The sequence below is a fragment of the Silene latifolia genome, chromosome 2, assembly GCF_048544455.1.
Source record: "Silene latifolia isolate original U9 population chromosome 2, ASM4854445v1, whole genome shotgun sequence".
NCBI lineage: Eukaryota > Viridiplantae > Streptophyta > Magnoliopsida > Caryophyllales > Caryophyllaceae > Silene > Silene latifolia.
Window position 1 is genome coordinate 161471569 of NC_133527.1, and position 23668 is coordinate 161495236.

The window sequence follows — 23668 nt, forward strand, 5'->3', positions numbered from 1 at the left end:
GCGTCCAATCAAATAAATACACTACCAAACTATTAAAAGTCTAAGCTTTCATATTGTTTGAGATGTTTTTAGATATAAGACTATTGATTAGACATTAATTAATACCTTATTAAAAAGAAACAGAAATAATAATAGTCTTAAGCCGAGGTGGACTTAGTAAGAGTTTGAGTTAATAGAATTGAAGCGAGATAAGTAAAACTGGATATGGTTGAGCTAAACAATAGTGAATTAGATTGAATTATTATAGTAAAGTGAACTAAACTAAGTTAAAACACAAATTAAGTCGAATAGATTTGGGCTTTAAGTATAATAAAAAAAATTCAAATAAAAAACAGCATAGATTTAACCTTCCAACAAACAAAACACAAATTCTCATTTATGGCCGACATTATCTGTCACAAGCTTATGACGTGAGACAGAGAGACAAGCGAAAGGGACAAATGAAAGGTGAGAGGTTATAAAAGGTCACAAAACACAAGCTGCAAGCCAAAACATAAAATTGGGACAAATCTACGTAAACAAGCCAAAAACACATCATTATGTCACAGATGTGACGCAAACCCACACAACCAAGAGATAATTAAACTTGAAAACATCTAGCGCACGTCAAAGGCTCAAAGTAAGACATTAGACATCTACATGCAAATATTCAATATCCCATGAATTACTTAACCCTGCTCTCTATAATAAGTACAATCATCCAATTTTACTTTGCAACCCGATTACCAAACAATGTCAATACTATGCATGGATTTATAAATTACAGAGTAAGATGGTCTTACACCTTAAAAAGATTCATTTCTATAAATAAACCATACTACTCGTACTTCTTAATTACATCATTTAGTTATCGAGTAATAAATAAGTTTAACACACTAAAATTGTATAGAATAAGACCGTCTAATAGATTATAAGCGTAAAGTCCATATGTGTATTGGGCCGTGTGCCACAAAATAAAACCCTAAGACGAATGTACTATTTATATCAGAGGAATATGAAATAGAACAACAGGTTTTATGCTTATTATGTTTAACATGGTATCAGGAAAAATTAAACACAATTAAAATCCTTCATTCAAAAACCCTAGCCGTCGCTATGACGATCGGTGATACCTCCGGTTCCAAAATTGAACCGTCTTCCCCTTACTATCTCGGTCCTCAAGACAAACCCGGTGATTCCATCACCCCTATTCGACTTACTTCCGAAAATTACGATGAATGGTCACATGATGTGCGTATTGCGTTAAAATCGCGACGTAAATTTGTGTTCGTTAATGGTACTATTAATGAACCGAAACCCCCTTGCACGGACGATGATTGGGAGACTATACAGTCGATGCTCGTTTCGTGGTTGTCTCACACAATCACACCGGAGGTCAAGGCTCTCTTACCAAAGTTTGAAAACGCTAAACAATTGTGGGATGCGATTCAGGAGAGGTTCGGTGTTGTTGATGGGTCACGGATTCAGCAGATTATTGGTGGTCTTCGTGACTGCCGCCAGACGGAAGGTATGTCCATCACTGTTTACTACGGGAAACTGTGTCAATTATGGGATGATCTCGACAAACATCACCCTATAATTGATTGCAAGTGTTGTACTAATTGTACCAGTGCAAAGCAACAGCTAGAACGTCGGGCATCTGAACGCTTGCACTCCTTTTTGTTGGGATTGTTACCTGATCCGTACGCCTCACTACGGTCAGTTATTCTTGCTCAAACACCGTTGCCCACTGTGGCACGCGCTTTTCTTATGTTATGTCAGGAAGAACGGGTTCGTGGCTTGAGTACAGTGACCGACCCTCAACCTGAACTTGCTAGTTTCAATGTTACTCCCACAAATACCTTCTTGAATAAACCCCCGTCCCAAATGACTCGTACCGAGCGACAAAAATTGTACTGTAGTCACTGTAAGCGTAGCGGACATGACCGTAGTATGTGCTTCGATTTGCTCGGGTACGTACCCGACTGGTATTATGATCTTAAGAATGCCAGGGGTTCTAATTCTGGCCGCGGGTCTTCCAACCGTGGTCGTGGGGGTGGTCGTGGCAGTGGGGGGTCACGTTCTCGGGATGAAGGTGGCAACACTCGCAGTGATGGTACTCAAACAGAGTCGAGCAACTCCGTTCATACGAAAGCAGCCGCAGGTGCCTCGGCTGATGCTCCACCAGCAGCTTCCGCATCCTTGGTAAATGTTTATGGCACGCCTAGCCATGACCATTCCGGTAAGTGGTTAATTGATACGGGTTGTTCCCACCATGTAACCGGTAATTTTGCTTTGCTCTCTGATGTTCAAACTATTCCAAGTCGCATTGTGGGACTACCCGATGGTTCGAAAATTTTTGCTTCCTTAGCTGGTCGTGTTATCGTCACTTCCACCATCACTCTGCATCCCGTTTTATTTGTACCACAATTGACTTGCAATTTGATTTCCGCATCACAATTGAGCGATACTTTGAATTGTGAAATAGTAACAAATGCTACGTTATGTGTGATACAGGACCGGGCTACGAGGGCGGAGATTGGTAGAGGAGACCGGCTCGATGGACTATACTATCTTCGGACAAGCATGGCCGCTGCTCATGCCGTGGACGCGCATCCGTCATTACTTAATTTATGGCATAATAGATTGGGACATCCGTCCGAGCAAATTATCAAACTGCTTCCTTTCTTACGTAATAAAGAACATTCTTTGTCAAAACCGTGTGAGGTTTGTCATCGGGCTAAGCACATTCGTAGCAGTTTTCCTTTAAGTATAAATAATAGTATGCAAGCATTTGAGATTATTCACTGCGATCTATGGGGCCCGTATGAGGTTCCGTCTTGCTCCGGGGCTCGATATTTTTTAACTTTGGTCGATGATTTCTCACGTGGGGTATGGGTGTATTTACTGAATAATAAAACCGAAGTCCCACATAAATTCAAATTATTTATCGCTATGATTAAAAGACAATTCTCCGCCGAGATAAAAATTGTGAGAAGCGATAACGGGACCGAATTTCACCCACTAAAACCATACTTTTCCGAGCAAGGCATGGTTTTTCAGTCATCCTGTGTAGGTACCCCTCAACAAAATGGACGTGTTGAAAGAAAACATCAACACATTTTAAATGTTGCTCGGGCTCTGCGGTTTCAGAGTGGGTTACCCATTAAATTTTGGGGGGAATGTGTGTTGGCTGCGGCATTTGTAATTAACCGGACACCATCTCGTGTCCTTCAGGGTGTGACACCGTATGAACGCATTTATCAGAAGTGCCCGAACTTTGATATGCTTCGTGTCTTTGGGTCATTATGTTTTGCTCATAATCAAAAATCAAAGGGCGATAAATTTGCTAGCCGTAGTCGGAAATGTGTCTTTATGGGCTATCCTTCGGGTCAAAAAGGTTGGTATTTATATGACATCGAGCGTCGAGAATTCTTAGTGTCACGTGATGTCAAATTCTACGAGGATAAATTTCCATTCATTCATGAAAATTATGGTGAACACAGCCTGGGAATGTCGGATGATATTTTTGTGGATTGGGACTATGACCCCAGCGACAATATGACTGAAGCCAGCCCAACTCCAGAAACCGATACACCTGCTGCTACCCTACCGTCCCAGCCTCAGTCCCCTGCACCCTCACCGGATGACACGCCCCCTACTCAGTCCCCTGTTTTGGGCCGTGGGCAGCGAACACGGGTCCCGAATTCGACGCTTCGTGATTATGTTCTTGACTTTGACAGTGATGATAGCAGTGATAGTAGTCCATCGCAAGCCTCTCGTCTCCTCGTCTCCTCTCCCTCATCAGGTACCCCGTATCCTCTAGCTAATTATTTCACATCTCATAAATTTTCTGCTCCACATCGTTCTTACCTGGCAGCTCTCACGACACATACGGAGCCCCGTAATTTCAAAACTGCCGTTCAAAGTAGTGAATGGAGGAAAGCTATGGCTGATGAGATGAAGGCTCTTATTGACAATGAGACTTGGGTTTTGTAATCTCTCCCACCCGGTAAGAAGGCCCTCGGAAGCAAGTGGTTGTACAAAATAAAATACAAGTCTGATTCGACGATTGAACGATTTAAAGCAAGGTTGGTTGTATTCGGAAACCACCAAACCGAGGGGATAGACTACGATGAGACATTTTCCCCCGTTGCGAAAATGACCACCGTTCGCACTTTCTTATCTGTGGCGGCAGCAAAGAATTGGCATCTTCATCAAATGGATGTCCATAATGCCTTCCTTCACGGTGACTTGGAAGAAGAGGTATTTATGCGTCTCCCTCCCGGTTTTAATGCTCCAACTCCGGGACTTGTGTGTCGGTTGAAGAAATCCTTGTATGGGCTCAAACAAGCCCCTCGATGTTGGTTCGCGAAACTCGGTGCAGCCTTGAAAAGGTACGGGTTTTCTCAGAGTTATTACGATTATTCGTTATTTACTTTTGTGAAGGACTCAGTTCGTCTCAATGTGTTGATCTATGTGGATGATTTGATTGTGTCCGGGAACGATTTACCCGCTCTTACTGCCTTTAAAGCTTATCTGCACAAATGTTTTCACATGAAAGACTTGGGGGATTTAAAATACTTCCTTGGCATAGAGGTTGCCCGTAATGCAGACGGTATTTTCTTGTGCCAGCGTAAATACACGTTGGATATTATGACCGAGGTCGGTCTTCTTGGGTGCAAACCCGCACTCACTCCCCTGGAACAACATCACCATCTTGGGCAAAGTGGGAGCAAGTTCCTTTCCAATCCCGAACCATACAGACGATTAGTGGGTCGGTTGGTATACTTGGCTGTGACTCGGCCAGACCTGTCTTACACGGTTCACACTTTGTCCCAGTTCATGAGTGCTCCTCGCGAGGATCACTGGAATGCCGCGCTCCGTACCGTTCGTTATTTGAAAGGTACTCCCGGTCAGGGAATTTTATTATCATCGCACTCGTCTATGCAATTGTCCGGCTGGTGTGATTCAGATTGGGCCAAATGCCCTGAGTCAAGGAGGTCCGTATCTGGCTGGCTTGTTTTTTTCGGTTCTTCTCCTATTGCGTGGAAGACCAAACGGCAACATACTGTCTCATTGTCTTCCGCTGAGGCCGAATATCGGGCTCTTCGCGCTATTACTGGTGAAATTAAGTGGCTTAAAGGCCTTGTGGAGGATTTGGGCGTACCACTTTCCGCTCCAGTTGAGATTTTTAGTGACAGCAAGTCCGCCTTGCACATTGCTCAGAATCCGGTTTTCCACGAACGAACCAAGCACATCGAGATTGATTGCCATTTTGTCCGTGATGCCATAAAGGATGGTCTTATCGCTCCATCTCACGTTCCGACTACTGTTCAATTAGCTGATGTTCTTACTAAAGCCTTAGGTGTCTCTCAGTTTCAGTTGTTAGTCCGCAAGTTGGGCATTCTGAATCCGTATGCTCCAACTTGAGGGGGGGTAATAGATTATAAGCGTAAAGTCCATATGTGTATTGGGCCGTGTGCCACAAAATAAAACCCTAAGACGAATGTACTATTTATATCAGAGGAATATGAAATAGAACAACAGGTTTTATGCTTATTATGTTTAACACCGTCTCATGCAATACCCATTTGCAATATAGATTATCTCCGTCCTATACAAAACGACGTCCGTCCTCAAGGTAATGCAACGTGTAATGTAGCAATTACACTGGAACGAATAACGAAGTGACACGTAAGTGGATATTGCGGCTTGTGGTTAAAGAGAGATGATGATAGATGACAATCATATCAAATCAGATTGAAGTAAAATTACCTCGGAAAATTGCACTGTTCACCTTTACTGTATTTTACTGTATTATGTATACTGTAGTTTACTGTAAGTTGGGACAATTTGTACAATACGTAAAAGGTTGTTTCTCTTTGTTTGCATTTTTACATAGGAGATCTTTGTCTGCCCTACGTATAAAGTGTTTCTTTTATCAGAAATTATTTAATGATAATACACGTTTTGCATTGTCTTAATCCATCATTTATTTGGGTTCTTTTAGGTTTAACCAATGAATATAAGTTTAACTTTAAAAGAAGAGGTTGTTTAAGTCTAGATTCTCAATATGTAGGTGAAATATGCTTCCACGATTTGACATTTTTTATGGAACTTCACGATTTGAGTTATTACAAAGAGTAAAAGATAATACTCGTGTAAAAGTAAGTAAATGACAATAGTTAACTACACCGAATTGACTCCATTTTTCTAATAGAATAATTCGACTACTATTAGTGTCGAGTAAAACCGAATTTCCTATTAAGATAAGACAGTGCCCTCTGATTGTGTAATATAGAAATACTTTGTGTAGGTCGTTATAATTTTTTAGATGTAAAAGATGAAATTATTTTGTGTAACTTTTCCATCTTATCCCTTGGCTATTTTATATAAGCAAGATTGGGGAAACAGGGGAATGAATTTCCGAACCATTGCAACTGTTGGAATTTCCGAAATAATTAATTATTGCTACGTGAATTTAATTTCCGCCACAGTTTCGGAACCCCGTCATAGTTATTCGAAAGAAAACTATACCGTACTCTCGTAAAAAATAATGCAAGTGTACACTCCTTACTTCCGAAACTCGCATTATATTATTTAGAAATTACACATCCACAAAACAACCTTAATTACGCCAATTGAACCGATAATTACATTTAAATCACCAACAGGTACCAACATGTGGACCATACATATTTCTCTTTTATAATCTAGGGTGGTACTGAAATTTTGTATCAGCCGGTGGCACCATATCATCGGTTAGAATTGAGAGAAAGACTTTGACATTTTAGATTCGTTCACTTGACTTTAAAGACTTTAAGGCTTAATATCTCATAACATATGCATAATTTTGAGGTGATAAAGTGAACGAATCTGAAATGTCAAGAATAATTTGAACTTGAGTTTTGATCATTTACCCATGTCCCTCTTATATCAATATCACCTGAATTCTTCGAAAATCTAAACTTTCAAAGTTATTTTAAATAAAGTTAGAGTGAATATAATGAGTGTAAAAACGTAGAAGAGGTCTTATTTGAGGCCAGAGGTCACATGTAAACACTTAACTTCATTTTGGTTTTTATTAATTTAGGTACATGGATTTATTGCAAGTAAAATGTAAGTGGCCTTACTATTTTGGGATTTCTTTGCAGTGTATCACATGGTAGCATTATTAAACGAAAGAATGGTCCATGAAAATGATATTCAGCCATTTAGAAAATGACACTTGCTCAACCATTTAAAGATCTACACAATGTTTGTATATTCCTTAAGATGACTATATAAATAGTTCTCATAGTGATTGTAACAAAAATAGAGAATTCGAGTATACAAAGTAACCTAAAATCGGATTCTTTGATTCAATGATAATCTTCAATATTTTTGTTCATAAACGGATGATATTATATGGGTGAAATTTTCAAGGGATTTAAGTTCAAGCCTATTATAAGAGTAATTTTAAGAGTAACTATGACCTAACTCTATGCTATCTAGACTTAGAGTCTGTCACTTTCGGATGCCTTACTTAATATACGTGGTTTGCAAACTATTACGTATACATGAGTTCGCACCAAAAATAGCGACTGCATGCACTCCCTCATCATAAAATAAAAATTAAAAATTAAGTAAAATAAAACTGATGATATTATACCTAGAAGAAATTATTTAAGGAAAAGGGAATTGTCTATGTTAAGGGGTGCTACTAAAAATTTGTGAAATAAAATATTAGTCAATTTGAAAATTGAAGCCCTAGATAACATTTTTTTTATCTCATTAACCTTTTTATTTGTCACAATATATATCCTAAAAAAATATTATATTCTAATTACTAAAGTGAATGATGTATAATTATTTTTCACAAATTCTTGTTTACAACCGTTATAAATAAGAATAATTTACAATAGAGATATAAATTTATCCAAACCAACACATTTATTTGAGGATGATGATACTTTCCACCCATTTGTTATAACTTACAACGTTTATAAGCAACAATTACGATTTTTTAGACATTAGATATGAGGCAATCGTAAAAATTGTACTTTCATTATCTCATTATATTTTTTATTTTATTGCAAAAATATAGTTTCACAGAGTCACAGTCTCACTGTATGCCCATCACTCCACCAGCTTCTGCAATTTGCTTCTTTTTTTTATTTACATTTCATTTTTCAGTAATTTTCTCCTTTTCTAGGTGCATAAGCTCTATAAGTCTCCTGATTTATTTTGCTAACACTATATAAATAACGTCCATTTTCCAATTAATTCTTTATTAACTAGAAAATATTTATTTATTTTTGAACATGGGCGGATTTAGGGGGGGGCACGTGCCCACCATGAATTTTTCGGGATAAATTTTTTATAAGTAACGGAAATAATTAATAAGTTTATGTGGTTCAGTTGGTAAGCTCTTTAGTTGTCTTTAGTTGACCCTTAAAAGGTCACTTGTTTGATTCTTGGTGCCCTAGGTTTTTATTAAATAATTTTTTGTTAAACTGTGTAATGATCAAGGCCCATCTCGTTAGTAAGCTACAATTTATATGTAAAAAATGTTCCTCCCAAGGTTTGAACCCTTGACCTTGAGGTTACATACTACCTTTTCTACCATTGAACAACTTGTGTTTAGTGTTTATTTAAATATTAGAATATAATATATCTTATCTAGGAGATATTATTTATTTTTATTTACAAAGTACATTTATTTCAAATTTAAATATTTCAGAAAAAAGTTCAAAATAAAATACTAATTTTTAAACTAAAAAAAATTATTAAAATTAGTTATTTTTCTATTTTTTGGGAAGAAAAAAATCCGTAATACTTGGCCACTGCAGCCCCCGAAGGGGGTGGCTTACATGGTCCATGTGGTGGTGCGGGAATGCATGGGCCCGGGGGGGGGGGACTCAACCCCCTCGTCATCAAAAAAAAAAAAATAATATCCGTAATAAAAAAATGCGGTTTAAAATAAAAAATAATGTATTGGAAAAATTTTTGTGCCCCCTTTCGATAAATTTCTGCGTCCGCCCCTGTTTTTGAACGAGTTAATTTATTTCTATTTTTCAAACTATAATATCCATATTTAGAAAGGTAATTTAAAGTATCGAAAATATGTTTTATAAAATGAAAAGAACATGAGAAAATGAAATACATAGGGTGTGTTTGGATTGAGTGATTTGAAGGGAAAAGAAAGGGAGGGAGAGTAGGGGATTTAAAATCCTTTGTTTGGATAACAAATGAGGGTGGAGAGAAATGGAGGGCAAGAGATTTGGAGGGATCCAATTTCCCTCCTCCAAGCCTAATCAAAATCTCTCCATAATAGGCAAGATTTGGAGGGAAATTGTATCCAAACACCCACACTCCATTCTCCTCTCCCCTTCCCTTCTCTCCCTTTCCCTTCTCTCCTTCCCCCTCCCCTCCCTTTCCCTCTACTTTTGCTATTCAAATGCACCCATAAGGTCATAAGTGAGAAAATGGAACGTATCAGCTAGAAGTCTTATTCTGACCCGCTGTTTATGGGTACTTTTGAGTTCCGGTGTCCTTCAACCTATGGATACTTCTTGATAAAGAAACTGGTTACCACAGATTATTTTTCGGTCGATTTTCAGATCGGATCTTTACTACTAGTATTTAAGTAAGTGTGAGTGTGTGACCAATACATTTGTTCAAATTACGAGTATATAAGAAACTTTTTGAATAAATACAACACGACGACCTAAAAATATAATTAATTAGTTAGTTACCTAACCTATCATAGGCCGAATGTATGGAACGCAAAATCCGTCTCAAAAGCCACACAAACCATCGTGAATGGATAATCCGTCGCAAAAAATTATAAACTCCATCGCATAAGAGACATTACGATGGTTTTAAAGGTTCGTTGCATGAAGCCTTTTTTAGTGATCTTTAATTTGAAAAACACAAATTCTTTTTTGTAATGGTCATATCCGTTACAAATTTGCAAACTGATAAGAGCATCTCCAATGGTTTCCCAAAAGGACTAGCTTGCAAATAAAAAAAATTTCAAGCTACTTGCTTGACCATTGGAGCACTTCTCTTGAACTAGCTTAAATTGAGCTACTAGCTCCATGGAGCTAGTAGCTTAAATGGTCCTACAAAAAAAATCTACCTACTAAAATAATACATGTGGAAATAGGCATGAAGTACAATTGTATTTTAAAAATGTTGTTGTGCATATGGGCCCATCTAAGCCACAACACTAGTAGCTTACCATTGTAGTAGTTTCTAGCTTAAAAATGTTGTAGCTTGAAAATCTTATGTGGCAATGGTAAGCTAGTAGCAACTAGCTTACCATTGTGGATGCTCTAAAATATCACCCACATGATTAGACAAAGAAAAAGAGAAAAAGGATTTCTTATTCTCTAAGCATTTTAATTTTTGTCCCATCTTTCTACGTAGGTGATATTTAGCCGGTTATACATTTTAAAAAATGAAAATTTTAAACCATAGCATAAAATTCCATTTAATTCAATCAAATCAAAGTGATTACACTTCAATCTCCCCTTAAGCGAGTGGACATGAAAAAAAAGTAGATGAAATTGCATGGAAATGGAAAAGCATCAAAAAAATTATAAATTCAGAAAAAAAGCAATGGTAGAAATGAAATGAAACCACACATACCAACCCTAATATGTATATAGGTTAGCTTGTTGGTAGAAATACATCTCATTCTGGCAATAACCCTTCTCTTCTTTACTCTTCCTTTTCTTCTCTTTCTTCCCCATTTTTCCTTTCAAACTATCCTCCTATTCTTCTAATTAGCTATGTTTAGCCTTATTTTTTCTATCTTATATTTATAGTTTTTTATTTTTATTTTCATATATTTAGTGTAGTTTGTCTCAGTGAATAAGGGAAATTTTTAACTAAAATAAATAAAATTTCATAAATAAATGATTTTTTGTGATAATTAACACAAAAGAGGAAAGAAAGTGATAATCTTTGATTATTATTTATAAAAAATTTTAGAAAATAAATAAAAAAAAGGAAATAATGGGAAGAGGAAGAGTAGAATTGAAGAGAATAGAGAATAAAATAAATAGACAAGTAACATTTGCAAAAAGAAGAAATGGATTATTGAAGAAAGCTTATGAATTATCTGTGCTTTGTGACGCTGAAGTTGCTCTAATTATCTTTTCTAACCGTGGTAAACTCTATGAATTCTGCAGTGGACCAAGGTAACTATTTTTTATTTTTTGACATTTTTTTTTTATTTTTTGTAAAATAATTTCATTTTTTGTATGTGATGATCGAGATTATAAGATCTGGCTTTGATGTTTAGCTTTATTTGATTTATGTTTATTTACTATAAATGGAATGTTTTAAGCTTTTGTTTTTAGTACTTCACCAGATCTATTGTGATATTTCCATTTTTGGTAATTTCTTAACTAAAAGATGATACGTTGATTAGAACTCAAACTAATATAACATGGTAGAATTTGGTGTAATTAGCAAAGGATAATTAGAAATCAAAGATCTGATTCGTGGATATGTATAATATATTGTTATTGTTTTTTTTAGCTTCATTTGATCTGATATTTTCAACTTGAGTAGGTCATGACGATCCTAAATTAAGATCTCTCACAACCTCTTTTCATTTTAATATTATTTAAATGGGCTGTGAGTACGTTTAACTTTTAAACAAGAGTTTGTGTTTCAGCTTTACATAATCAAAAATAATTTTGGAGCGCAATAGAGTCCAATAAAATTTTAAACAAGAGTTTGTATTTCAGTTTTACATAATCAAAAATAATTTGGGAGCGCAATAGAGTCCAATAAAATGATTTTGCTTGTATATTTTATTCTATCAAATACTGAAGTTTTTTCTTAATTGGGTGTTTAGCTAAAAAACAATTTCATTATTTTAACTAATCTCATAATGTAACTACAGTAGCTGATCATGAAATGCCTTAAAAGCCCTTAACTTAAAAGGTCAAATTTTCTGCAATTAAATTCAATGTCTGGAAAACCCTAACTTGAAGAGCCAATATAGAGTAGATAATAATAGTGTAATCTAATCATTTCCTTTAAAGAACAAATAAGTACTGATTTTTTATGAAATCAATGATTAACTTCTAATAGATTTATTAATCATGTAGGTCTTAAGTCTCAAATCCAACAAAGTTCACAAATTACAAAATAAAACCGTCTTAAAATGTGAGGCGGTCTTTTTATTGGTTAAACACTCATTTATTACTATCAGTAAATGAATGAGTGTTTTTCATATAGAAGACCCGTCTTATACAGTAAAACGGTCATACACAATATAAATTAAAAGGAAAGGTATAAGACATGAAACAATTGCATTTTAATTTGGTGTACAAACTAACCAAACCCTGAATATTCATATGTCGTTCGGATTATCTTTGTACTTCCACAATGCTAAGACATCTTCAATTGAAAGTATTGTATTGCAATCTACTTTTGGAGATAGAGTTAATCTTATGTAACGCCTTTCTATGCGTACTATTTCTAGCCGTTACTTCGTTCATTACATATGTACTCGAGTCAAATTAACATAGCGTACAACGAATTAATTAATGTATATGAAATGAGATCAATGGCAATAAACAAGTTTCTTATATACATGTAATGGTCTTATTTTAGTTTTTATTTAACTTGAAAAATGTTAATTAAACAAATACTACCACCATTTCATTTTGTTTTTGGTGTGCACTGGGTAAACTCTCGGGTATACGTGATAGCCTGCAAACCACGTATATCAGGTAAGCCACCCGAGGGTGACAGGCTCGAAGTCTATTAGGCATGGACTCAAGCCAAGAATGATCCACAAGCTTTTGCTCTTTGGGAGGCTTAACCTAGGTCTCCTGGGAATTCACCCAAATTTTAACCACTAGACTCCACCCTTACGGGCACCACCATTTCATTTTTATTATCCCCTTTTGCCCAAAATTTATTCAAATTAATTGTCATCTTTCTAAATTTAGTATGTTAAATGACTAAACTATCAATATTGCCCCTAATTTAGGCTCTGTTTGGTAAAATGAACCGAAAAGGTAGCTGAAACCTGAAAAGGTAGCTGAAACCTGAAAAGGTAGCTGATAAGGTAACTGAAATTAGGAGCTGATAAGGTGACTGATTATATAAAAAATTGTTTGGCAAACTAACTGAAAATGTAGCTTATTTTGGTAAAATGACGTAAAAGGATATAATAATTATTTAATATATTATAAATTGAAAGGGTACGTAAAAAGGTAATATTACCAAGAATTAGGTACCTGAAATGTGAAATGTCACTCTAGGTAGCATTTTATTTCAGGTAGCTTTTTTGGGCAAATAAGGTACTTGCCAAACACTTCCAGAAAAATAAGCTACCTGAAATTTTTTATCAAAAAAGCTACTTCAGTCAAAACAGGTACCTGAAATGTCTTGCCAAACGGAATCTTACTATCATTCTTTCCATCAAAATGACATTATCCACATTCTTTTTAATTCTAGAAATAGATTTGTAAATTTACTCTATTTTCTAAAACCTTCTCAAAATAGAAAGTAGGAAATATAAGTGAAATGGAGGGCGTAGCTCGAGTCAACTGAGGTGGCTTAAAATGAGATTTTGCTTGCATTGAGCACTTGATGGTGAGTTACCTAGCAAGGTTAAAAATCTAAAAGGTTCAACTAAGAGCTTCATTAGGTTTCATGTTCTTAAATATGGACCCTATTGCTTGTTAGGGTCATAGATTTAATGTTTGGTATTAAGGTATAAGACTCAATTAGTGGAGCATCAATTTTAACTTTTAGTAGACTTCTATTCTCACTTGTTAAATTTCAACGCAAGGTATGGTGGGTTTGTGCATTATCCACAACCTCTATATAGCCTATGGTTTTTGCATGAATGGGTGCATTAAGGTATAAGAACTAATTATTGACCTTTAACCATCAGTTTAAGCTTTTGTTAGGATGATTCTCTAACACGTACTTATCGTTTTCTTTTTTCTGGCATTTGAAAGGATGTTAAATGTGATCCAATAAAAATAAATTTAAAAGAAAAAACAAACCTCAAATAAAGTACAAGGCAATGGCAAAGCGAGGGTTACTATATATGGGTCGTTGTCTCTCTAAGCAATGAAAAATACAAGTTTTGTTTTGTACATAAGTTACAATCTTGAACCTGCAATTCTCCGACTTGTATGTATTTGAACTCCCCTCTACCTTCTAATTTGATTACACCGTACCAATGATCTATGAGTGGGGTAACTGTGCAATGATATACTAGTACATAGTAGTATAGTACATCAGTAAGTCTCTCTTGTAACCGGTAAAGTATCACTAACATAGATAAGACAAAAGTAAGAGTGTCCAAGAAATCACAAATAACTTATCTCTATCTACCCAAGTGAGTTTTATTTAACCCGTTATAAGCCTATGACGGATATTGCCCTTCACATATGACAATTTGTGCAAGTACATAACACCAACCAATGTACATAAAAAGCAAAAGCGAATGAAATGGACTAAGGAATAGAAGAGTTTGTGAAGCTGTTTTGTTTTAGAGATATTGCTTGTTATGTACTTATGTGGTTTTTAGTGTTAAGACATTCTTCTACATTGGACATTAGTGTGTATATTGTATAATTATATTAATCGATGTCTTCAGGGTGTATGGACCTATAGCCTCTTTTAAGCACTCTTGATAAAATAGCTTGTATAAAAGGGTGTTTATAAGTACTACGGAGTATTAATTACCTTCATTCCAAATTTTTTTATCTTATTATTTGTATTTTATAAGCTAAGAAAACATCAACTATAGCCGATATTATTTGAGAAACAAATTCAAATAAAAAAATAACTCCGTAATTAAATGAGGTAAAAGAATACAAACGTATCATTAAGCTCTTTTGGTGTAGTAATGGGGTGACAATTGACAAAGAAAAGGTAACTAGACATGTTTGAATAATTACACTCCATGTTTCCCTCTCATTTAAATCAAAGGTTATGCTTGTTTTTGTGTGGTCTTAAAGGCGATACTTTGACCGTATTTTTCTTCATTTATACGCGTCTTTTTTCTTTTACAAAAAAATATTTTATGAAAAGTTTTTCATAACAAATCTATATATAAGTTTCGTCTTTAAAAGTTTTATACTTTTGACGTTAATTCATGTTCAAAGTTTGTAAAGTTTGACTCTTAAAATATGAATGTAACTTTTGGTTTGTATGAGAGGAACTAGAAAGTATTTATCTTATGTTAATTGTACAAAAAAAAAATTATTTGCTCCTTTAGATTAATTTCGATTCGGTATAAGGTTGATCCTAAAAAGAAAAAAGATTCCGTTGCCGGGACTTGAACCCGGGTCTCTCGGGTGAGAGCCGAGTATCCTAACCAACTAGACTACAACGGATTGTTGTTGTAATCTGGATTCTATTTATGAATATACTATAACAAATATTTATAAACACTTGCCCATTTTACCTATTATGTTTGTAAGTTTGTTCATTTGGGTATATTAATCATCTTACTCGTGTAGTTTGAGTGATTAATAAAGGTGTAACTTGTAAGCATGAGATTTAAATTAATCATTTTAGTTGTTAACCGAGTTTAACATATTGGATTAGCAGCATGCTCAAAACTCTTGAGCGGTACCAGAAGTGCAGCTATGGTGCGGTTGAGGTCAACAAACCATCTAAAGAGCTTGAGGTACATTACTTTCTCGTTTATGACTCGACATGGCGATCAGTTATGCCTAACAGCCATTTAGAATAAGGTACTCCGTAATTGTTATTAGGGTAATGGAACAGGTAACAAATAAAATGAGTATACGGCCATACGGAACTGGATAATGTTGATGTATACGATGAAATGAAGAAAGGGTGGTATATATAAGGGTCGGAATCACCCATCTTCATTATATGTATATGAGTAATAGTTTCCGCCATGTTCATTCTCCACTCCATTCACTACTATCTATTGTTATTATACATCCTTAAGTCCTCAACTAGTCCTGAATTTTATTATCCTAGTAACAATCAATTATGGAGTACCTTCATTTCAAACATGTTGCCAAAGTTCATTTACCACTTTGGTTAAATTTAGTTAATTTCTTGATAGTCGATTATATTCTTATATTGTTATATTGATTGATTGATAATGTGTTTTGTATTACAGAGCAGCTATAAGGAGTACTTAAAGCTGAAAGCTCGATATGAATCACTCCAAAGAGCCCATAGGTACTTAACAAAACTAATAGGGAATACGGCGTATTATAATAATTTGAAATGTAGATATGAGCTTGATCATTTGATATATGTTTCAGGAACCTGCTTGGGGAGGACTTGGGGCCATTGAATGTGAAGGAGCTTGATCAGCTTGAAAGGCAACTTGAGTCTTCCCTTAAGCAAATAAGATGTATAAAGGTACACCAACATTTAATTTGTTATCTTCATTTCGTTTTGATTTTGGTTTGAATTTATCTAAATATGTATAGAAAATTAGGAACAGTGAAAATTTTCATGTTTAAACTATCAAAACCATACGTCAAACAGAAAGAGAGACCGTAAAATCTGTAACGTTTGAATTGTCAAGAATTCAAAACTACTATACACATTCAGGCTGAAAGAGTATTGTGGATGGTCTCATTTTCGAATCTCTTCCCCTAAATTGTCACACGACTCACGTCCTTATAGAGTTCTAGCTCATTTCAGAGAAAAAAACGCATTGCATATCAGTTGCATTTCTTCCAGGTATTCTGACATCCAAGTTATTTTTGAATGTTGTTATCAGACCCAGTCGATGCTCGATCAACTTACTGACCTTCAATCCAAGGTATGATTAAGCATAGATCTTGTACTATATAATTGACTGTTGATTTCAAGTTTTGTATCAGTTTACTGAGAGAGTAATCAATAATACTAATTTTGTGTACAGGAACATGCATTAATGGAAGCAAATAAATCTTTGAAGGCTGAGGTAAGATAATAACATGTACATATATATTTATGGTGATCATCATCTTTTCAGCTCATAAAATTTGAGTAAATCTAGCCTTTCCAAGAAACTGGTTCAATTGCATATTTCTAGCACTAATTAATGCTCGTCATCATTCGGATAATATGAGTATGAGTTGTTCAGAACTTTTTCATATTTTGAATGATGTTTTAAGGAATAATGTTAAGTTTGTATTTGTGCAGCTGGAGAGAATAATGGTGAAAGACAATCAGGTGCGGCAGTCATGGGAAGGGCATCATGAGCATCAGAATGTTCATTATGAGCATCAACATGCTCATTCTCAGCATCAACATGCTCATTCTCAGGGGCTTTTCCAGCCCATTGACTGCAATCCTAATTTGCATTTAGGGTAACATTTGCTTAATTTAACTTTTGTAGTCAGTCCAGTGTTCAATTAATTTAACTATATGGTTAACCAGAAGAATGGATTTGATGAACGCAGGTATAACGCAGAAACATCAGATCATCAATTAACTGCTGGGACATCTCATGCTCAAGTCCCAGGTTTCCTACCAGGATGGATGCAAATGTAGTCCACAAAATAAAAGACACCTTTTCTTCCTGTTGTAATTGTCATATGACAACTAAAGTAGCTCCACTCTAAAAACTCTCCTCTCTGCTCCTTTTCTGCCTTTATTTTGTGTGAATTGTAAATTCTGTCAGCTACTTCGTGTTTCCTCATAAATCATCATATGCTTTTTCCTTTTATTTCCTAGTTTCCATATTTAGGGGAGGCGGCTAAGATTCATTCTTGCAGCTCTACCCTAATGCCAGTTGGTCTCTTGAGAGACGGATGACGATACTAAATTAAAGATAAGTAAAACTCGGTTTAACAAAATCAATATGGGTAACTACAAATGATGGTGTCACACTGTCACTGAGTGCTAGACTATTGCTTGCAACTGAAACGGTAAAACCTTGTGGATTACTCCACTGGGGAATTAGGCAAGTTTACAGAAACATTTTTTTTTTTGGTAACGAGAAACATCTTATTAGCAGTCTAGGGCGATACATCTTTGAGAGACCAAACCTCGAGAGATACGCGACAGCACGGTAAGCCGGCACTCTCTTTGAACAGACCTCGAAGGTCCCTGTGCAATAACCGCATACTGCTCATGCAGGGAGTCGAACTCGAGACCTCGCAATTCATGCCATTGCATGCTTTGAGGGTGACTCGCGCTCCACTGCACTCACAGCACTTGGATTTACAGAAACTATTTACATGCGAAAGAAGCTCAGAAAAAAAAAGTGGGGAAATAGAAAATGGACTGTCTGAAAGAGTACTAAATTTCGACATTTTATTGAAGGCAAATTCTAAAATAAGAATATCGTATACAATAATTTAATTATGCATCGGAGTGATACAAACAATGCAAGACTACAATAGCAATAAAATTACCCAGCAAAATGACTACTGAGCAAAATTCTAGAATACATTCAACAGTATATATAGAGACGGAGATTCAATAGCTTTTTGAGTGTCTGAAAAACATCGACACCAAGAGCAATCTCTCGGAAACAATACAACAACAAAGGAAACAAGCTCTTTGTGTTTCCTCAGGTTTCCATCGGATCAGAATCATCACCTTCGGAATCCCATCCACCACCGTCATTCAGCTCCCTGCTCATGGAGAACAAAATACATAAAAACAACACTACTTCAGAAACACCACCCTATTCGCTACAGGTTACCCTTGGGAATCTGTTATGCGATAGACTTCATATTCTTAATATATACTCCCTTCATCCCATTCATTTGTTTACCATTTGTTTTGTCACAAAGACAAGGAAATGGTGTGATATATAATTTAATCCTCAGTCTAACCCGTACCTCTACCCTATGTAATCCATCTCTCCTCTCATCTCTCCGGTTCACCTTCTTTCATATATGTCTTCCTATAAACTATTATTTGTCCTTCGCTTCTTTCCTTAGTCATTACTCCTTACTCCTAAGTACCAAAGCAAAGCACATTCCTCCCAAATCGTTCGATCTCAACCATACAGTGGACCAATCCCTCTCCCTCCTCTTAATATATATACTCCCTTCTGTGAAGAATCTAATTAACTTAAATAGGAGTAACTACCAAGCAACCAATACCATCATTACGCTAAAAAAATGTACTAAACCACAAGAGATTCAGGGAGAAAGAATTACCGCATCCTTTCACAGAGGCGGACCAACGCATCAGAGCTGGTTCGGTACGCAACATCTTCAACCAAAGCAGCATTTTGAAGAGTGAGACCCTCGGCAATCCTGAATTCACACAAATCCCTTAAAGAACACGCATCAGTCAGCACAGCTGAATGGCCCCCACCCGCAGCAAGCTTCCGCACTTCTCCAACACACCTGAAAATGACACTTCATGTAACCCAAATTCATCCTCAAAAGGTGCACCAGAGAGATCACACATGTTTATCCTTAGAATTTATGGTTGTATTGTTCGTCTGTTTTCTTCTAAGGATTACCATCATTGCAGATCCTGTAAACCTTCTTATTAATAAGATAATTAATTTCCCTAGTCAAATATAAAGCCTTACCAATCAACCGGAGAAGGGTACCAAGCATAAGTAGAGCTACCATTCGCTGCCTGGCCATAGCTATTATAGCCCCATCCATGGATCCTCCCATCCGAGGTAGATATAAGTGTATGTGAATGGCCACAAGCAACTAGCTGCACCCCATTCGGGATCACCAGGGCTGGAATATTACGAAGCATTACTTGAGTATCTTTGAAAATGAAAGATGCTGAGCACGCTTGTGGACCAATGCCTAGCTGGCCAAGTTGCCCACCGCCCCAAGCATAGAGAGCTCCCTTTGTGTTGACTGCACAAGTATGTACACCACCACAAGCAACAGTTTTAACACAGATTCCCTCGAGAGCAACCACTCGTCTGGGTAACACTTCCTTATCTTCTGATTGAAGAGAACAATGCCCTAGTTGGCCCATGTTTCCAAGACCCCAGGTATAACTGCCACCAAACCATAACGACTGTAAAGAGTACTGTCTATTATGCCTTATTATGTACCACAACGAAAATGTTTACCCTTGTATATAAGTTGCGCACTCATGCCATATGGACATTGACGGGACGCAATTTATAGGACCCAAGTTTCCCGGACACCAGATAATTCGAAAATTTGTACTTTTACCCAATTTTTGTGCTTGAATAAAAGATATAACTTCTGAATCATAATATCGTTACCATATCCAATTGGATCCTGGAAACAAACTTTTACGGTGTGGACCCCTTCATCAACATAAATTGAAACTACTCGAGCAAGGGAAGGCCTTTAGATCACTTACACCTCACCAGTCTCTGATATAGCAGCTGTGTGATATTCCCCGCACGATACTTGTGTGATTTTTACAAGCTCAGGGGATTCATCAAGGTGTTTTGCATATGCTTTAAGGATTCCAGGTCCTTGCAGTCCATCACAAGAGAAACCTCTGCCAAGTTGACCAAGTTCATTGTAGCCTGTTGATCACCAGAAGAGTAATAAGTAAAATTATCAAAAAAAAAATCCATAGGTGTCAGGGAACCATGTCCATATAATGCTTTATCTGGTGAGGCACTCTTGTAGCATACACAAATGAAATGAACTTTAAACCCCAAATCTAAAAAGAGAACCAAGGAGGCACAAAAAGATAACAGCCATGTCAAATACACGGAAATCAAAGGGAACATTACCCCATGATTGAAGAACACCCTCCTCGGACAAGGCCACTACATGCACAAATCCACAAGAAACTTGACGTATAACCTGTCTCAGAAGCCAGAAATGAAACTTAAAAATGCACGACGAGTGCTGAGAAGCTAAACACGAAGCAACGACAGAGTTTGAAGCAAGGAGGAGGGTCAACTCTGTGCTACGTTATTCATTCTAAAACCTAAAATGATAATGGTACTTTGACTTACATCACAGAGTCACAGGAAAAGGTAAAAATCAAAATTTAAAATGAACATATCTTACTATCCTGCTGGTTCATTGGAAAAGTACAGACATAAAAAAGAAAAAAAAGGGTAAAATTACCCTAGAAGATGGATATGATCATACAATCACCCTCAGTAAGTGAGATACAGTTATCTCACTTGTAAATCACATACATAGACATACAAAAAATATATAGTTTATTTTTTAAGCAATAAAAGTCGTCGAGTCCAATTGTGACATTACATACAAGAACATAAACAAATTGTACCGTGGTTTGTGTGAAGGCTCCCCAAAATAAACGTGGATAATCTGATTTCTGCAAGGACAAGATATTAGAATTATTAAAAAAATAACAAGAAGAAGATGATGATACTAAACAGAGCAACGAGAACAGAAAAGAACAATAGAGGAATCACCTGATTTTGGCCCCAAACCCAAAGTCGGCTAGTTGATAATGTTCCATCATTTTCACGAGGCTGTGCGATAGCTGCAGTACAATTTGCTCCACAAGCCACAGATTTCACAAATTCATTCTCTAATTGTTCTACTCTCTTTGGCCTTTTCCTACTTTCCTCAGTCCCATCCCCTAACTGGCCAAAGTCATTTGCTCCTGCCAACGATACAATATATGTTTAGCAAGTTCCCACAATAGTTGTAAGTCTTGGAACAAAAGGAACAATTTCATAAAATGCTCGACATAAAACTAGCCATGTTTAGCATAGAATAACATTGTTTATTAATATATTCATCATCACCATTAAAATCACAGAAGAAACTATATAATCTCAAACTCTCATAGAAAAGTCTACCACATCACAAGACGGCCACCCTAACCCCATCCACCATAATTCATTAAATACTGATGTCTTACTCCTATAACAGCTTTTAAATCAGTTAATACGAAAATGATGATGCAAAATGTAAGACAGACTGCTCTTTACAAAAAACAGGCAGAACATCTTCAATATTGAGATCTAAAATCTTCTCAGTTAGATGCTAGTGAAATTCCTCCCACGGTCCCACCTCATATGAGACTTCAGGCCATCTAAGGGAAATTGCGAGGTCATGTTCAAAATGTCAAGTTGAGGTCCCATATTATACGAAATACAAAATTCACATGTTCTTTTTTTTTTTTTTTTTTTTTTTGTGTGTGGTGGTGTACAATGTAATAATACAATTCAATAAATCGAGTTTTATATTTTAAACTAAAAAACTAAAGGATCTTGATGGCCCTCATCTTTTTGATGCCCTGTTCTTAGAAACTGATGAGCTTCCTAATAACTAGTCATGTAAAGTGATCTAAAAGGAAATTGCATGGTAGCAACTCGAGCTAAAAAGGTGCAATCAATAACAGAACAATACGCATAAAATCTATATTTAATCCCTCCCAAAATAGATAAACATAGGAAGAATTCAGAGGTTACACAGGGGGGGTTCAAAACTGGAGGAGGAAAAGATCTGAACCCCAAGTAAAAAGAGAGCCGTCAGAGGCCACAGCAGCAGTATGCTCTCGGCCACAAGCAACATCCAGCCAACGAGTATTGATCCCAGCCGGACATCCAAACAGCTCAGGTGGCAGCTGCCTCGGTATTCTCAATTTCCGATCATTCTCTTTCCTCCCTGTTTGTCCACGTTGGTTGTAACCCCAAACATATATGGCACTTTTTGTTGGCAAATTTTTAGGTTTTGACTCGGGCAACAATTCATCGATTGCCATCTCGTACTGCAACAAAGGGATGACCTTTAACAACCCTGGTAACGAAAAGAATCCGACAAAGTTTTGGTAAGTCAATGCTCTCAACCAAGATGGAAACCTTTTTGTGCTGGTTCAAACTTCAAAGCATCAAACTTAAAAGCCACACGTTATCGATTATTAGCAATTCAAATTACAACTTCACACAATTGCTTCTAATTCGGCATTTACCAGCTAAACAAGCAAGCACCGTAATTTTAAATTAAGCAACATTTGAAACCCCAAATCAATTGCAGCATAATGCAAATGGGGGAACTGGGAAATGAAAACCCTAAATCACATTCCCCCAAATTCCAATTGTCCAAAACAAAAATCCGCAATTAATCATGATAATCATACGAAAATAATCTCCGCTAAGATGAATTTCAGTTGAGTTTTCCTCTGTATTGCTAAAGTTCCAATCTTTACGATTTCAGCTCAACATGCAACACGAATTAAAAATCCACAAATTTCGACCAAAATGCCACAAACAAAAGTCAACAAAATTGACAATCAGCTAAAAAAACTACCAATTAAAGAGGGGAAAATGCAGGAAACATGCAATGTAATGCTTCTTCAATGATTGACATGAATACATGATTGAAGTAATTAACCCAGAAACAAACAAACAGGAAAAAAAACCAGTAAATTGGTTGAATGAATATGAAACGACGTACCTTTTTGCGTTGGTTGTAATCAAGAACTTGAGGTTGCAAACAAAAAATGATATAATTTCAGAGGAAAAAAAAGAAATTACAGGAAATTATATCATTTAGAGATTCCGACAATCTGGGGGATCTTGCAAGTGGTCGGCTAGGTTGCACGGACACGCCTAAAATTGGGCGTTCCCGTGTCGGACACCGTGTCGGACACGGACACGCGTAGGACACGCCCCAAAACGTTTTGGACACGCCAAAAACCGTGTCCTATTTTTTTTTAAAAAAAAAACCGTGTCGGACACGGCCCAACTAAATTGGACACGGCCCGTGTCTTATGGACACCCCTAATATTAGATTTTGAAAACAAAATCTAATTTCATATGAATCAT

The 23668-nt window shown here is 36.3% G+C and overlaps 3 protein-coding genes and 1 non-coding gene across 5 annotated transcripts; 2 read left to right on the forward strand and 2 right to left on the reverse strand.

Annotated features, from left to right (window-relative positions):
• The first annotated feature begins 1095 nt into the window (after positions 1-1095).
• LOC141641533 (uncharacterized) lies at positions 1096-3978 on the forward strand. The gene has a single exon (XM_074450192.1). It carries the CDS (start codon positions 1096-1098, stop codon positions 3976-3978), a length of 2883 nt encoding a protein of 960 aa, XP_074306293.1.
• A 6620-nt stretch (positions 3979-10598) lies between these two features.
• LOC141643209 (agamous-like MADS-box protein MADS2) lies at positions 10599-17662 on the forward strand. Of its 2 annotated transcripts, none has more exons than XM_074452256.1 (8): positions 10599-11171; positions 15565-15646; positions 16115-16176; positions 16263-16362; positions 16730-16771; positions 16874-16915; positions 17137-17303; positions 17397-17662. In XM_074452256.1, exons 1-8 carry the CDS (start codon positions 10987-10989, stop codon positions 17485-17487), a joined length of 771 nt encoding a protein of 256 aa, XP_074308357.1. In that variant the 5' UTR covers positions 10599-10986; the 3' UTR covers positions 17488-17662. The 2 variants fall into 2 exon arrangements, with proteins under 2 accessions (XP_074308357.1, XP_074308358.1); XM_074452257.1 differs by having other exon boundaries at positions 15568-15646.
• On the reverse strand, positions 15278-15350 carry TRNAE-CUC (transfer RNA glutamic acid (anticodon CUC)). The gene has a single exon. It is a non-coding gene; the product is annotated as a tRNA-Glu (tRNA).
• A 568-nt stretch (positions 17663-18230) lies between the features above and the next one.
• On the reverse strand, positions 18231-23433 carry LOC141643210 (ultraviolet-B receptor UVR8). Its single transcript, XM_074452258.1, has 9 exons — positions 23298-23433; positions 22353-22640; positions 21305-21498; positions 21157-21204; positions 20645-20717; positions 20260-20431; positions 19493-19924; positions 19110-19301; positions 18231-18575 (listed from the first exon to the last, which is right to left on the reverse strand). The coding sequence occupies exons 2-9, from the start codon at positions 22603-22605 to the stop codon at positions 18512-18514; spliced, it is 1428 nt and encodes a 475-aa protein (XP_074308359.1). The 5' UTR covers positions 22606-22640; positions 23298-23433; the 3' UTR covers positions 18231-18511.
• Between the last annotated feature and the right edge of the window lie 235 nt (positions 23434-23668).

Excerpts from the sequence above, each read along its gene's own strand:
- LOC141641533 (XM_074450192.1), top strand. The coding sequence starts at position 1,096 with ATGACGATCGGTGATACCTCCGGTTCCAAAATTGAACCGTCTTCCCCT.
- LOC141643209 (XM_074452256.1), top strand. The coding sequence starts at position 10,987 with ATGGGAAGAGGAAGAGTAGAATTGAAGAGAATAGAGAATAAAATAAAT. Across the intron at positions 11,172-15,564 it reads GAATTCTGCAGTGGACCAAG|CAGCATGCTCAAAACTCTTG; the intron begins GTAACTATTTTT and ends ATATTGGATTAG. Across the intron at positions 16,916-17,136 it reads ATAAATCTTTGAAGGCTGAG|CTGGAGAGAATAATGGTGAA; the intron begins GTAAGATAATAA and ends GTATTTGTGCAG.
- LOC141643210 (XM_074452258.1), bottom strand. The coding sequence starts at position 22,605 with ATGGCAATCGATGAATTGTTGCCCGAGTCAAAACCTAAAAATTTGCCA. Across the intron at positions 20,718-21,156 it reads GAGCCTTCACACAAACCACG|GTTATACGTCAAGTTTCTTG; the intron begins GTACAATTTGTT and ends CTTCTGAGACAG. Across the intron at positions 18,576-19,109 it reads CGCCTCTGTGAAAGGATGCG|GGAGCTGAATGACGGTGGTG; the intron begins GTAATTCTTTCT and ends CTCCATGAGCAG.